This window comes from Mchenga conophoros, linkage group LG9 (genome assembly GCF_057382185.1).
Source record: "Mchenga conophoros isolate Kocher_MC1m ecotype Shallow Benthic linkage group LG9, M_conophoros_male_GT1.1, whole genome shotgun sequence".
Taxonomy (NCBI): Eukaryota; Metazoa; Chordata; class Actinopteri; order Cichliformes; family Cichlidae; genus Mchenga; species Mchenga conophoros.
Genome location: NC_140534.1, coordinates 6368676 through 6385758, shown reverse-complemented (window position 1 = coordinate 6385758; position 17083 = coordinate 6368676). Strand labels below are relative to the sequence as shown.

The 17083-nt window shown below is 40.5% G+C and overlaps 2 protein-coding genes across 2 annotated transcripts; one reads left to right on the top strand and one right to left on the bottom strand.

Annotated features, from left to right (window-relative positions):
• The first annotated feature begins 4381 nt into the window (after positions 1 to 4381).
• On the top strand, positions 4382 to 6771 carry LOC146566667 (uncharacterized). Its single transcript, XM_085287854.1, has 3 exons — positions 4382 to 4650; positions 5756 to 5939; positions 6204 to 6771. The coding sequence occupies exons 1-3, from the start codon at positions 4382 to 4384 to the stop codon at positions 6516 to 6518; spliced, it is 768 nt and encodes a 255-aa protein (XP_085143980.1). The 3' UTR covers positions 6519 to 6771.
• Positions 6772 to 7279: 508 nt separating this feature from the next.
• On the bottom strand, positions 7280 to 9550 carry LOC146566666 (uncharacterized). Its single transcript, XM_085286232.1, has 3 exons — positions 8951 to 9550; positions 8560 to 8841; positions 7280 to 8067 (listed from the first exon to the last, which is right to left on the bottom strand). Exons 1-3 carry the CDS (start codon positions 9165 to 9167, stop codon positions 7916 to 7918), a joined length of 651 nt encoding a protein of 216 aa, XP_085142358.1. The 5' UTR covers positions 9168 to 9550; the 3' UTR covers positions 7280 to 7915.
• Between the last annotated feature and the right edge of the window lie 7533 nt (positions 9551 to 17083).

The window sequence follows — 17083 nt, the reverse complement described above, 5'->3', positions numbered from 1 at the left end:
TTAAAAAAGAAAACAGCACACACCAATAGAGAGCCACATGGTGTGAATATAGCTGTTGATACTGCTCAGAGGTGAGGTGCAGTATGACGAGGGGCATCATTCTTTCTGACACTTAAACCAGTTTTCGCTCTTAAAAATGATGGTGAAGTGAGGAGGGAGTCACAGAGAGAAAATACACCCTCAGCTGCATGTGGATTGCAGGGCAGCTTTTATTAAGGGAGCAATATGCTCAGCTGGGCTTTGCCATCCATCACTACCCCCCATCCCCACTCCCACCCGTACCCCTTGCACCACACACACACACACCAAAGTCAAATGTTCTCCAACCATTCACCGTTGTGTATCTCTTCTTTCAGACTCCAACTGACTAGCAGGCACCTGTAATAACAAACATGGTATTTTAGCAAAATGTCCATAGAGTTGTAAAGTGCATAAATGAAATATGTATTCAGGCCTGTATTTATAAGTCCTATATTTGCATGCATCTAAATTAATATAAAACTAATAATAAACTTCAATTTAAAAAAAATGAAATCCTCCTGCAATAGTAGTAGTAAGATAATGTAATGACTGTTTCTAATTATATAGATCCCTTATATTTTTGCAAAAATAGCAGCATCTTTTAAGGTAAGTCTCAAACTGTTCACACCTCAGTTTGCACCGTTTTTCTCATTTTACTTTGCAAATAATTTCAAGGTTCACAAACCTGAAGCAGCTGCCTCGAGTGTCTAGGTCTAAGTTACCGGCTAGTGTTTTTCTGTCCCTGCCTGTGTTTTCCTGGATCCGATCCGGGGCGGAACACAGTCCACTCTCACCCATCCGCTGCTCGTCAGCAGCAATCAGCGTAGCTGCATTTAAGTCATGGCCATCTCTTCCTCACCGGTCTGTCAGGTACCTATGGTGACAACACGGCTTCATCGCTTTTTGATTTATTCTTCAACAATTGTGTCCTCTGGTTGTGCCTGCAGCTTCCATCACCTCCACTCTCATCATTGTCACTGTTTGCAGCCACGTGCCGGCTTCTCATTCACCTCCACCAAAAAGTACGGATTTCCCTCACTTCGCCTGCCTGCCCCCTGCTTGCCCCTGTTTCACCCCCATAAGGACAGGAAGGAAAACTCAACCATTCATCCGTCTCCCGCTCACTCTGGCTCCCGGGCCTTGTAATACAGTCCTGATCAAAAGTTTAAGACCACTTGAAAAATGGCAAAAAATCATATTTTGCATGGTTGGATCTTAACAAGGTTCAAAGTAATAGTAGTAGTAGAGCTTCAGCAACAAGAGGAAATGGGAGTCGGACAAAACATTTTTTGAGTATGGAATTTATTGGAAACAAAGCTTAAACTCAAAGAAGCTGTTTAACAGTTGATCAAAAGTTTAGGACCACACCCCCAAAAACCCCTTAAACCCCCCAAAACAGAAATCAAAGTCACAAACATGAACTCAGTAATGAGTAGCGTGGGTAGGTCTGAGCATTGAGTAGGTCAATGAGTAATGAATAGGTCTGAGCATTTTTGCAAAGAAAACTGCCCCTGCAACCTGCATAGGTGGAAGAAATTGGATATGGGTTAAAATATTAACTCATATGTCGGTAACATTATTGTAAACTATATTACATCCACATTTATTTAATAAGTTTTGGCAACTTACTGCAAATTGCACTGTATACAGTTTTATACGTCATGCCATAGTTTTTGCTCCACGTAAGCTGTTAGATTTATACAGAGAATGCCCAGCTGTAACCCAGCAATTTTCCAGCAGAAGAGTTTTATATCAAAAAAATATTATTCCTTAACTACCTTTTATTGATCTCACTTGCCATGTTGTTTCTGATAGAAAAACACATGTAAAAACCAACCACATCTAAAGGTTCAGGAATGACTCTTTTACCATAATGTAAGCAGTAACTGTACCCTGCTAACAAACAAAGCATATAATAATTAAGCATACCTGGTCATCATCAGGAGCTGAAACGGAACAAAAACAATCTCCTTTTTTGAACTGTCACCGACCCAAATGCACAGACAATACACACACTGGCTGGATCTGCTTAAAGTTAAGTGGACTGAAAGAGCTCAGTGCTAATTTCAGATGATGAACATAGCTAGTTCATAGCTAGCTGAACCCAGAGTGAACATGACTGTATGGCATTTCACAAGTCACGTCTCTCAAAATGTCTGTTAGTGGCAGTCTATAAAATGACATTTATATTCAGAAATCTTCTGCATACTGCAAAAGAGAGTTGCATGACGGAGATTAACTAATTGTCCAAAAACGTGCTTTCACTCTGGATTACTTTAAAAGGTTACAGTGATAAAGAAGAAATTTGTGTCTCATAACTAACTCCACTCATCAGACTTACATTGGAGTAGGTTTGACTTCAAAATAGCCTTGGCTTTCACAGATCATTTTTAATTGACAGTTTTCTGTCTGTCAGACATGTTTCATCCGCCCCTTTCTGTGTCCGCATGTGAATGTATTTCACTCCACCCTGATCTGTCCAATTTAAGGCTAGTTTGCATTCAACTTGCATTACTGCACATGTCAGTGTTGTTTATTCAAAAGTAGAATGCATAGCATTGTGATGTTTCAGCGTTATCGGTGCATGATTTAAAAAAAAAAAAAAAACACTCATTCACTTTACCACTCCTCTCTTCTTTTTCTTGGTCATTTTCTTTCTTTCTTTCTTTCTTTTTTAGTAGCTCAGCCTCACTCTTCACATTCTCTGCTGTCCTTAGTTCAAAGGCTGCCAAATCCTTCCCAAACCAATTAGAGTGTATGTAAGGTCCTCAAGGGGGCCCTGTGGTGACAGAACAGGGTATAGAGTGGCAAGGGGTCTGAAGAGGCAATCACAGTCTGCACTGTTCAACAATATCACAAAGCAACAACAATAGCAGGCCATAAATCAGAACACTGAATAGACATTGACTTGTTGGATATGGGGAGACAGGAATAGTGTTTGGATGAAGAAGCAGGAAAGACAAAATCACCAAAAGTATACTCTACCAAATGTACACAAATATATATAGTATGTAATGAATGTAATCAGGCATTAAAACAATGTCACAAATGCAATCTCTGCAAATATCTGTCTAATATTTAGAAATATTAGAAATAAAAATGCATGTTTATAGTGTCTCATTCTAGAATATATCCAAAAACATTTTCTTAATTTATATGAAATGGACAGACCAGTTCGAGATCTTTTCTTAATTTTTACGTTGTTTTTGAGTAGACGTGCTATTAAAATGCTATGGAAACACTGGTGACTTATCACAACCAAGAACCCAGGTTTTTTGGTTTGTTTTTCACACTATTTTTTTATGTATATTTTTAAAGTAAAATGGTGGTAGGATGTGTTACATGGTACAAAAAAAGTTCTACATGTGCTGTCTTTCTCAGTATATGTTATGGTCCTAGGTCATTGACCCAGCATTTTGAGTTTTGTTGTGGAGTCAAGATTCTTTCTTTTGCACAAGGGGTTGTATTTAAATTCAAGTTCTGTGCAGTTTAATCTTGAGTTTTGCTTTTTGTAATGAGTTTGTTATCTATATTTCTGATTCTAGTTTTGTCTCCAAGTTCCATCTCTGTGTCTTGTCTTCAGCGTATCCTGTGGAAGTTACTCTGTTGCATTTTGAGAGTCCTTTCTCTTGTGTGTGTTATGTTCAGTTTTGCCTCTCCTTTCTTGTTACTCCTGATTTCTCGATGCTGTGCTCCCAGCTGTCTCCACTTCTCTAATCACCATCTTGTGTGTATGTTCGTGTGTGTTCCTGACTCATGTTTTGTTAAGTTCGCAAGTCTTCAGCAAAAAAGCTGTTTTGACTTTTACCTCGTACGTTCGCAGTCCTGCACTTGGGTTCTACTTTGCCTGCCAGACCATAAAACCTGACAATATTAAGTAAATTATTTTTTAAAAATCATCTATGGATAGATGAAAGGTTTTTTTTTTTGTCTCTTTCCTTTTTTCTTTTTCATTGCTTTTTACATGCCGCAGTACAGCAGGTGTATAGAAAGTCATCTGTAATATGATACTCTTAGTAAACACACAAAATACATATATACTACTGTTCTCAGCTATTCACACAGTATCATATCCTCGCCCTGGTTTGGGTTGCTTTGATTCATATAGCTGTCATAGTTTTCTAATTTTTTTGACCCAAAGAGCAGCCTGCAACCATTAGAAGACTTTAAAGGTTTATTTACAAGTGAGTGTTAAGCAGCAAGATCACCACTGATGAACGTCTTTAGAGGAGGAGACAGACTGTCAGGTATGGCTACTGCCACTATACTTGCTGCAATTAGCAAATAGTTGGGTTGCGGTCACGTGGTTCTGATGACGTGCGGAGGCAGCGCGATTTTTGAGTGGAGGGCGGAAGTAAACATGGAGGACACTGTGGAGAGTCAGGAGAGCAGCTATTGTGCAACTTTAGACCCCGTTTCTCAGGAGAGATATAAACAGATAGTTAAAAAATATATCGGACGTGATCCGTATTCTTTGAAAATGTCCGAATACACCACAGAAGTAAAGGATTTGCCTACTATCGAGGCTGTGGATATCACCAACTACTTGGTCCTCCAGACTTCTTACTACACTAGGCAGCAAATGAAAGCTTTCAAGAGTCTGGAGGCGTACAATTTTTTTGTCAGCGGGTGGGTCCACAACCTTGGAACAAAACGTCTCCGTGATGGATACAGTTTGGTGTTTGCAAGGGTGAGTGTTTGTTCTTATATTGCTTTATCTTAAACACGCTAACAGTTAGCGGTAGCGGCTTTAACGTCAACAAACATGCCACATCCTTAGGACTTCGTTAGAGTGACAGTTGTTTGTTTCAAGGTAAACCATTCTCAGCGGTCTAACGAGACACCTCTGAAGACTTGGGTAATTGCAAAGGAGGATGGAGAAGTGATTGCAGCTCATTGCAATTGTATGGCAGGGTTAGTAGCCTAATTAAGTAGGATGTTATTGCAATGAGAACACACACATACACACACACACACATATACGCATAGGGCACTGCTAGCATTTTGCAGGTGTACTTCAGTAGTAGTGGGGAGAGAGTGTTTTCTTTTAGCTAAGAATTCATCAGCTAAGAATTTGTGTTATTGCCTTAGATCCCTCATGACACTCAGATGCATTTTTCAGATAGAGGGTAGAACTATTCAGTCATGTCATCACTTAGATAATGATTTCTCTATAGGCTGTTGAGAAAGAGTTAATGAATAAACATGTTACTTCAAATAAAGTGCCATTGCACATTAGTATTAGTAAGCTATGCATCATCAAAATGTACTGTAAATATTGCATTTCATGTTAAAAAGATTATGTGCTCTATTTCCAGACTATCAGAATCATGCTCGCACGTTGGAGCTGTTCTTTTTGCAGTTGAAGCTGGGGTGAAAATGAGAGCGACATGCACATCAGAGCAGTGCAAGTGGCTGATGCCATCTCATGTTAAAAAGGTAAGCCAAAAAGCAAAATGTAGGATAAAGAATGTTATATTGGGACTTCATGTGACAGTAGGATAAAATATCTTCCCCTATACTGCTACCTTGTCGTGGTGGGGAAGCTTGAGTGCCTCAATGACCCTGTAGGCTATACCGGCGGGGGCTTCAAGCTCCTGGTAGATCTAATCAAGCCGGGCAGGTTGCAGGTGAGGGGTAATGGCATATTGTATAATACATCACTTTACTGTTTTACACATCCAATACTAAGTAATAATTTCCTTTTCATGTTTGGCATGTGTACTGTTTATAGTTATGGATGCAAACATGAAGCACAAGCCAGAGGAGCATATGAGAAGCTTATGAGCCAGGAGCATGCAGGCTTCTCATGTATGGACAGCGGTCTCTGGCTGAACCCCAAGTGGCCATACATGGGGTCCTCCCCTGATGGGATAGTCACTTGTGACTGTCATGGAACTGGCATCTGCGAGATTAAGGTATTGACTCTGTTGTAGTCAAGGCCATAGGTGTGACATCTTTCCATAAGAATCAGTGAACTGAGTAAAAATGCAGGAAATACCTTTTCTAATTTCTAATCTATTGTTCAATTAAGATAAGATGAGGCTTTATTGTCTGTGTCAAATAGACATTTGTTTTGGGCAATGAGAGATTATGATAACACAGACCACACCCATCATCTTTGCTTCTTCACTGTTTCATCAGATAAATCTTGATTGTTGTTCTCATCACTGTGATTTTAGTGCCCACACTCTCAGAAAGATGCGGTCAACCTGCACATGCGTGCTGGGGAGAAGGGCTTCTGCCTCATCAGTGACGGGGATAATGTCAGACTGGACCCAACTCATGACTACTATTACCAAATTCAGGCACAGCTTCACATTGCAAATGCAGAGTACTGTGACTTTGTTGTGTGGAACCGCAATGACATATTTGTTGAAAGGATTTTGCCTGACCTTGAGTTTTGGGATGATGCGATTCCTAAAGTTGAGTGTTTTTTTAGAAACAGTATACTCCCAGAAATACTGGGACAGCAAGTTACAAACATACATGTGTAATGTGATAAAAGGACGACAACATAATGACATTTTGAATATTGTTATGACCTGATGGTAGTCATTATGAGTTCTGGCTATTGTATTTGCTCTGACGTAGCATTAGAGCACAAATTGTCATTTAATTTTATTGTACATTTAATTGTGTCATTTAAGTGTTGTGTAACACTACACAATGATTAAATGCTATTGAGGCAGCATAATAATACATTGGTGGTTTATTTACAAGATTAGACTTTTAAACAAATAAACAAAATAGATTGCAATCCATCTCACAGTATAATACTGTACAAACTGCCAGCACAATATGACAGTTGGAGAAAAATATTTCATTTGAAAACATTTACAGACTAATCAGGAGTCAGGACTTAGGTACTACTATTACTCTACCCTGTTCTACTTATCACCAGAGCCAAGCAGCAGATACTGGACACTACTCTTCCTCTCCACCCCCTTCTGTGAGCCGTGACAGTGACAAGACATTTAATTTTTTTTAACTGATTGATTACCACCCACCCCCCTTACTCCAGTGGGACAACAGACTCGGAGAGATTTGATAAGGCACAACAAATTACCCCAATCTTGTCGATCAATGCATGTGTCTCACCTGGCTTTGTGGACATGTTCTCTATTGGCATAGCCCTGCTCTGCAGAATTTGATATTTCCTCCTGACTAAACCTATGACTCGCTCAACATGGATACGCAAATTGGCTATTTTCCTTGTCTCTGCCACTTCATAGGCTGACAGCTGTTTTCTCCCTTTAATGAATGCCGGTGTCTGTAGTGAAGCACAGTAAAACCCCACATTATCGCCAATATTGAACCCACGATCTGCAAGGACAATATCTCCAGGTAACAAGTTCTTTAGGAGGCCACTCTCTATTGTGATCTGCTTATCGCTAACTCTCCCTCCCCAGGCAGAAGATATGTAAGTGACGTAGCCTTGGGGGGCAACACCAATCAAAAATTTTACAGTGTGATGGTGCTTGTAGTTGGACCAAGTTTGAGCTTGTGCAAGAAGATTAGATGGTCTCTCAATAAAGACTTCAAAGCAATCAACAATCACAGCCACTTTACATCCAAATGCCTGTCTGAAACTCAGTGGCATCGTAGCTTGAAGAACATGTCGCTCTGGCCACTCAATTAGGAACTCTAACCTTTTATGAAGTATGTCAATTACTTTATGCCAAACTCTAGAAGCAGTGGACAGAGAAATATTGAACCTGAAAGCTAAATCTTTCAGGGGCAGATTTAGTCTCAGCCTCAGCAAAACTAGTATGAATTGTTCAAATTTGGACAACAAAGACATAGGTCCCGAGGTGATATAGGGCTCGCACAGTTCAAAAATCTGAATTAAAACTAAGAAGTTGGGGAGCCCTGTGTAGAACTTTGTCTTGTCTTAATTTTTTTCAAAAGCCTCCTGGCTGAACTGTGTGTCCAGAGCCTTGCTCCAAAGATCAACCAGCTCTGCTGTGTTCTGTCTCAAAACATCCTCCATCTTCTCGATGTCATCCATCGTCAGCTCTGTCTGGCATCCAGCATCCGCACAGCCTGCAATATAACAGTGGGGGAGCATAATCAGCATAATAGAGGCAACCTCAATTTTTACTCATTTTCACTGTAGGAGTTTTTTAGTGGGCTATTAGAATCTGGTGTAATGTGTTTAATTCACTATGTTAATTTAATGTAATTATTTTTTTTAATCAACAAAAAAACATGTTGCGTCTAAACAAAAAATATATTTATATGTTTCTCACCACAGAAACCTTACATTACGGATATCTTTACTTATCTGTGAAAGGAGACTGTCTGGAATCTGGCAATATAAGAACCATAGCAGTGTACAAAAACCTGTGGTGTGTGCCTGACGGTAATAAGTGCCACTTTTTCTTTTTTTCTGAATAAAATGGTATGGATTTACTCTGTGATTAAAAAATCACAAACATGTAATATGTAACTTGGACCATAATCATTACAGATAATGGCATCTTTTTCTCTTTGACATGATTCTTGTTTGTTTTACATCTCAGCACAATATCTTACCTGGATAAGTGAATGTCTCATTCACACTGAAGTCTTCTGGTTGTGGATTCTCAGCTGGAAGCTGCAGTTCGGGGTTCTCCACTGTCACTAGGCTCAAATCCGGGCTCTCAGCCGTCTGTTGCATATCCAAAATCGCCTCTGCACATCGATGCTGTTCTGCCTTAAGCTTCATTCTTTTCTCTCGTTTGAGAACTGATTCCGATCTGGGTTTTCGTTCGTAGCCGAGATTGACCGTCGGAGCCCAGTCCTCCGACTCTTCGTCATCCAAAGCACTTGGGCAGCCTATAGTCCCAATCAAGTCAATATTAGACTACTAACTTAAAAGCACTAAGTAAACGAGAATTTAACGACAACCTAATGCTAATAAGTTCGTTTGCAAACATAACATTACCTCTGACGAAGTGGTCGCTGCAGACACGGGCATTGGCAGACTCTGCTCCTCCCGACTGTAAACGTAAATTTAAAATCCATTTTTTCCTACGTTTTTCGGTTAGAATTTTCCATTTTTCTCCTCTTCGTTGGGCTATTTTTGGTACCCTAAAATACCGTTTATCAGTTTCTCTGGTCGACCTACTGGAGCATCCGTAAACACAACAGGACATAGGCATTTTGCGTACTGTCTGTCTGTGATTTTGCGCTTATCTTTTTCACTTCCGACCGCCAGTCAAATTTTGCGCTTTACGTCGACGTCACGTCTACGTCAAATGAAACCTAGCTATTGCAGCAATTTAAGGAGTTTTAAGTCTAAGGAGTCTAATCTGACCATCCCAACTCGCCACGCGAAAGAACAAAACACTGTCCCACTGTCCCAATACCTGGCAGTAGTACGTTGTTTTTCAATTTGTTTTTGTTTTTTTTTTGTTTGTTTTTTTTTCAATTTGATTGTATTTGTAGCCAGTCTGGCAGAGCCAATAGTGATGGGTCGGTCGCGAACAAAATGGCTCTTAGAGCCGGTTCTTTGACGTGAACGACGCGAGCCGGCTCCTTATCGCGAGCCGTTTTTTTTTTCTTTCTTTCTCTCACCCTCTCTCTCGTACGGAGCCCCGCAGGGGACATGGGAGAAAAAAAAATTAAGACGGACTTTTGCGAGATCTCGCAAAACTAACTCGGGATCTCGCAAAGCTTTTGCGAGATCTCGCAAAACTTTTAGCTGCATTCTTCGGACGCTGGCTCGAAGCCGACCGGGAGGTCGAGGCACGATGTGCCGGGAAAGTGGTGTTCCTCCCGGCTGTAGTAGGTCTCGACCTCCCGTTAGCTTCGAGCTAACGGGAAGAATGCGGCTAAAACTTTTGCGAGATCTCGCAAAAGTTTTGCGAGATCCCGAGTTTGTTTTGTTTTATAACATGTATTTGAATAATATATTAATGCTTGTGTATAAATACACAAACAATACACATATGCTTTCATGCTTTCAATTGTGTAATTTAGGTGCTCTAGGTAGCTCTGTTTTGGAAGTTCAGTTTATGCTAGAAATGTGTTTTGGAGTTTGTATGTGCTTTTTGGAGTTTGTACGTGTTTTGTCTCTAGGGGCCACTGCATATATTTATGTATAAACATATATAAATAAAACCACTTTTTTTTACATTAGTAATTCCTTTTGTGCATAATTTTATATTATTGTTAATAATAAATTAATTAAAACAACAAAACAACCTGAAGAGCCGGTTCGGAGCTGAAAGAGCCGGCTCTTTTTAGTGAGCCGAACCAAAAGAGCCGGTTCTCTAAAAAGAGCCGGAAATCCCATCACTAAGAGCCAACTGAATAAATTGGGAAAACAATAAAATAATTTTTGTGTAATTCCTTCATTTTATGGGAATTACTGTTTCTTGTTTACTTCTAAAACTAAAGCCTCTTTTGTGCAAGGCCAATAAAGATATTCTTAATCCTGGCAAGAGGGCCACACAGCTTCTCCAGTGATGATGGAAAAGAAACCTGCAACTATCACATTCTCCTTAAATGCTTCCCTTGCTTCTTAGATAGGTGATAGTCCGATTTTGTTGGAAACATCATCTATTACAATTAGTGTAGATTTCACATGCCAGTTTATCCAACACTAATTCCCCCAGCAGCTTAAACACAGTTACATGCACTTACACATATAACTGCATACAACAGTGGCAACTGTCTATGAGTACCTCCAGAAAGATAGCATCTATATTTGAGGATGACAAACTAGACAAAAATCTGAACTTTGGGTAAAATGGATTAGTTGCTGACCAGAGTAAAAAATATTCATGACTGGCACAGACAAAAGTGGATATTTTATGGTTGTGATTTAGGGTTTTTTGCTTTCGCTGGCACTAGATACCTCACAGTCACAACTGTATAACTGTGAGTTACCCAGAAGTGGCATTCTTCATTGGAATGAAGGAAAGCACTCGTTTGTCAGAAGTTCTTTAGTTGGTGTTAAGCAGTGGAACTGGATGCAGCCTCTCTGTTGTTCTGCTCTGGTCCATCACTCAACCTTCAACAACCTCATTAAATCTGACAGAACATGAGCTCAGCCTGTGAGGGCAGGAAGAGAAGGACTGGATCATGAGATATATAAATAAAGTTTGACAATGACCCAGTAACCTCCTCTGCGTTCATAGCAGCAGACTGATTGCCATGGATTTTTTTGCATTCCTAAATGATAGTGTTCCACTAGGCACTAAAATTTCTCAATATCTCATTTGCTTGTTCTTTTTACCTTTTATTTTACATATGTGTATAATTCTGCTAATACAAAAGGTCTCCTTCATCAGTCCTTGTAACTGATTATTTTGAGAGGAATGTTGTTTTTTTTCTGTTTGCTTGTTTGTTAAACCACTTAACACTGACCCATGAGCCATTCAAGCATAAAAAGGCACTAAACTGAATGACTAAAACAGTGCTGAGTCTATAAAGTTGCTAAACAATCAGCTTAGTAATTAACCCGTTTTAAATTGTATCTTTAGGCACTTTGTGACTTGCAGCCTGTCAGAAAAAAAAGTTTTTCTTTAGCCTTGTTGGCTAACCAGAAACAACAGAGGATTCCGACACAATCCTACAATACCGTGGAGTGATGACGGAACCTCTGCTCTTCCTTTTGGCCTAAACACCAAGGCCAACTACAATGATAATCACCATGCAGGAAAAAGCAATTCAGTGGACATGAATGAGTGAATGAATGCTATTTAGCAGCTCTATCTTAGACAAAGTTGACCTCAGCTAGGTTAACAGCAATATCACTTACATAGTAGTGATGGGTCGTTCGCAAACAAAATGGCTCTTAGAGCCGGTTCTTTGAAGTGAACGACGCAAGCCGACTCCGTCACGTGTTTTTTTTTCTTTCTTTCTCTCACCCTCTCTCTCGCACTTTTTTTCCCGCTTCACTCTGCACGCCAGCCTTGTGCTTTATGCCGGGCAGAGGGGAGAGGGGCGGTAGTTACACTTAGTAGCACACGAACAGAGCCAGAGGGAGAGAGAGAGAAAGAGAGCCAGGGACTACAACGTCACATTAGAAATGTATAGTAATCATCCACAACTATTTTCGGTTGCAGATGATAAAGGATTTAGAAAGTTTATTCATGCGGGCCCATATGACAGAGAATGTGCATCTTCTTTGTGTTTTCATATTATAATTTATATTTAATTGTGTTGTGATTTGCAGTGTTTTGTGTTGTTTTCACTTTAAATTTGTAAAAGGAAAAAGCTGAAAATTTAAATAGTATGTATTATATGATTTATTTATTACATTTTATGTGTAGTGAATAATTAAAAGTATATTTATGGTGGCCCCTAGAGACAAAGCACATACAAACTTCAAATCACGTACAAACTCTGAAGCATGTACAAACTCCAAAACACGTAAAAACACGTACAAACTCAAAAACACGTAAAAACATGTACAAACTCCGAAGCACGTACAAACTCTGAAGCACGTAAAAACTCAGAAACACGTAAAAACTCCGAAGCACATTAAAACTCAAAACACGTACAAAAGACAACAGAAGTGCTCCAGGATGCTGGGCGCAGTGTTGAGCTTTTGTTATCTTGTGGCTACACAAGCCAGCAAGTTCCAACGACCAGATTTGGTGTGTGGTAGTAACAGGTAAATGAACTTTTTTTTTAATTATTTGAATAGTGCCGGTGTATAAATACACAAACAATACACACATGCTTTCAGTTGTGTAATTTAAGTGATCTAGTAGCTCTGCTTTGGAAGTTCAGTTCATGCTAGAAATGTGTTTTGGAGTTGGTACGTGTTTTGTCTCTAAGGGGCCACCGCATATATTTATATATAAATATATATAAATAAAACCACTTTTTTTGCGTTAGTAATTCCTTTTGTGCATAATTTTATATTATTGTTAATAATAAATTTATTAAAGCAACAAAACAACCTGAAGAGCCGGTTCGGAGCCGAAAGAGCCAGCTTTTTTTAGTGAGCCGAACCGAAAGAGCCGGATCTCTAAAAAGAGCCGGAAATCCCATCACTATTACATAGGTTAATGTTGGATAGTGACTTATTTACGATATGGCTTGGGTTTTCCCCCTCCATTTGTTTTTATTATTTTTTTAAGCAGTTCATGGACATTTAATGAACATTTAAGTGTTATTATATTAACATTAACCTCTCACACTAACCTGCTCACCTGATGAAGATCCTGGAGCGGCTGGTCCTCGCTCAGCTTTGGCGCCTGGTGAGCTCATCACTGGACCTACTTCAGTTTGCCTACCAGCCTGGCATTGGAGCGGATGATGCCATCTTTCACCTCGTGCATCGTTCCCTCGCTCACCTGGAGACTGCTGGGAGCACTGTGAGAATTATGTTCTTTGATTTCTCCAGTGCCTTTAATCCTTGAGCATCCCTCAAAATTTACACCCATCCTTTGCCCTTCGTACCCAAAATGGTCCCCTGACAAAAGGTGATATAGGAATATCATATACGAATTTTTTTTCTGATTTTTTTCACATCAGATCTTTTAAACAACTTCAGACCTAACCACAGATATAAAGTTTTTCATTATTTTTTAAATATTTTTTAGGTTTTTATGGCTTTATTGTCATAAAAAAACCCTGTTTTTTGGGGGTGAAAAACCCACAATATGCAATATTTTCAAAAAATGACTTGCAAATGGAAGTATTTGGCATGAAGTTATTACAGCCTTGAATAGGCAAATAATTCATAACAACATTGATTTGGATGCATTATTATTTTTGGAGTAATAAGAGTTTTTCAAATTTACACCCATCTGTTGCCCTTCGTACCCAAAATGGTCCCCTGACAAAAGGTGATATAGCAATATCATATATGAATTTTTTTTCTGATTTTTTTCACATCAGATCTTTTAGACAACTTCAGACCTAACCACAGATATAAAGTTTTTCATTATTTTTTAAATATTTTTTAGGTTTTTATGGCTTTATTGTCATAAAAAACCCTGTTTTTTGGGGGTGAAAAACCCACAATATGCAATATTTTCAAAAAATGACTTGCAAATGGAAGTATTTGGCATGAAGTTATTACAGCCTTGAATAGGCAAATAATTCATAACAACATTGATTTGGATGCATTATTATTTTTGGAACAATGAAAATTTATTGTAAAAACAAACTGAACTAAGCCTAACAAACAAAACAACAAACTGAACAAAGATGTTATTTACATCTTGTAACATGAACCGCAAAGGATTTTGGAATGCACTTTGCAGACCGGTTCACCACATTTGCAGCAGCTCATTCGAATTCTCCTGCGCCTTTTGCACGATGTGCACTGGTTTCGTGTCATGGAACGCTGCTCCTCCTCCTCCTCCTCCTGCTGCTCCTGCTGCCCCTGCTGCTCCTGTTGCTCCTCTTTCCCCTGGGCCTGTAAGACCAGGCTGGCTGCAAATGGTGTTCTGGGTAGCCGTGTTCTCGTCATCATTGTTGGGGTGATAAGGGCTCTGCCAACCTCGTCAATGAACAGACGCCGCCTGTAGCGCTTTCCTCTATTCCACTCTGGTTCCACAGCGGTGAAGAGGATGAAAGCATTGTAGAGGCTAACATCGATCATGTGGTAGAGCAGACACATGGGCCACCTACGTGTCTGCCGACGGCAGGAGTAGGTGCCACAAACCTGCAAAACAAAAAGAAATTATCAGATGATATGTACAGATTTATCCAACCATAAGCAAGAGCTTCTTTCTGCCCGTGGGCATCAAACTAGACCCCCCCCCCCCCCCCAACTATCAAAACTATCATAGTCTAAAATTATCATCTCATATCAAAACTGTCATAGTCACATTATCTGACTTTATCAGTTATAACAGTGAGAAACAGTAAACAATTTGGCATGAATGAATGACTTATAATTGTGCTTACCTGGTCCAGATGGTCCACAGCCCCTTTGCATTTGTTGTAGTCCAGGATGATCTGGGGCTTTTTCTTTCCAAAGTCCTGGACTTGAGGCTCCCTGTGCCTGGTGCTCAGCACAACAACATTTTTCCTTTTTTTGGGGACGTAAGATACGACAGCCCTGTTGCGGCTAAAGGCAAAGAGAAAGGACAGAACTTCTCTCTGTCGAATGTTCAGCAGCTGTGGGGGCAGCTCAGGTTTGTTCAACCGCAGCGTGCCCACCAGGGCCATCCTCCTCTTCCTCAGTTCCTCTGCAAGAGGAAATGAAGTGAAAAAATTGTCTGTGGTGACTGTGTGGCCCTGCAGCCCCTCTGTCAATTCAAGCACCACCCGCATGCCTTGGTTGATCTCTCTGCTCGCTGATGGAGACTTTCCTGTGTACAGAAGCCTCCAGGCATAGGAGGTCTGCACATCGCAGAGGGCCCAGATCTTTAGCCCATATTTAGCCGGTTTGGAGGGCATATACTGCTTGAATGAACAGCGGCCCTTAAAAGGGACCAGCTGTTCATCTACACATATATCCCTCCCTGGGTTAAAAAATGTGGGCAGGCGGTCGCTCCATTTGGTCCATAAATCCTTTATGGGAGTTAGCTTGTCCCCCCTGTAGCGACCTGGGCGAGAAAGTCGATCATCGAATCTGATTGCCAGATTAATTTGTGCAAATCTTTTCCTTGACATGGTGGCAGGAAAAAGAACACGCCCTGTCTCCCCATCCCACAGGCTTGTTGTTGTTTCATGTTGCGACCTGTACAGGCCAGCCAGGATCAGAAGCCCCATGTAGGCCCGCAGCTCCTCCTCATCTGTGTCTTTCCAGTCTTTCACCGACCTCTTGCCCTGCAGGTTTGTAAAATGCAGGATTAACTGCATAATGTCCTCCGCAAAAAAAAGACTGAACGTGCTCACAGGGCTACTGATCCTTGCAATAGCATAGTGGGTTGGTCCTGGGGTCAAAATGGGAGGAGGAAAAAATGGCAGGACCTCTTCATGGGTGGGTTGCCACATGATTTCTCCATTTCTAGAGTTCCACTGATGGTCAGCCTCCAGTCCTGTCTCTTCTTCCTCCTCCTCCTCAGACAAGCTGCAAAGCTCCTCTGTGCCTGGCAAATATTCCTCCCCTTCTTCGCTGCCAGAAATATCTCCACTGCCTGTGCTATCTTTTTCGCTTTCTGAAGAGTGCAAAACTGCAGCAACAGCCTCCTCTAAACTCAGTGTGCGCTTCATGGTGTCTGTGCAGAAATGACCACTCAGACCAGGCTGCAAAGTATTCTCATAGACTTCAAAGGTGCACCTGCATAAACATACTATACCATGCATCCAATAAGAGAGAGGAGGCTCTCTCGTTCAAAAAAAAACATAAACACAGCCCCTTTGGCCTTAGATAATCTCTCTCCCTCTCTCTCTCTCTCTCACTCACTCACACACACACACTCACACATGCACACACACAGACACACACAATACCATTTTATGGTTGTTAGATGTTTTATTGTCATGCATTTTGCAAGGTAAGATAACCATGTCCTGCATTCAAAACCACTGAAAATGTCTATGGTGGTGCTGTGCCTAATATTGTGCTCATTGGATCCAAAACATATTTTTCCTTTATTTTGAAGGCAGAGGCTTAGATCCATTAGGTATTCACGAGAAAAAAATTATCACATGTCAGGATTACAGTATATCGAAAATATGTGATTATAATGGGAGTCAATGGGGCCCAAAATGGTACAAGGGCAAAGGGAGGGGGTAAATATGTGAATCTCCTTTACTATACACCACACCATAGAGGGGATCATTGAATTTTAAAAATAATCCTAAAATTCACATCCTGGGCAAGTATCATGCAACTGGTCTTTTAAAATGACTTGATATATTTAAAATCGAAAATTACCATAAATGGTCCCGTTTTTTGCTAGGGTAACACGAGGGTTAACACCATTCTTCCCACGGTCCTGAAGGACAAGCTGGAGAACTCTGGAGTGGACAATCACCTCACTACATGGATTCTGGACTACCTCACTGACCGACCACAGTATGTGAGGACTCAGGGCTGTGTGTCGTACTGGGTAGTCGGCAGTACGGGGGCCCCACAGGGAACGGTTCTGGCACCGTTCCTCTTCACCATCTACACTGCAGACTTCTCCCACAACTCCATCCAGTGCTTCCTGCA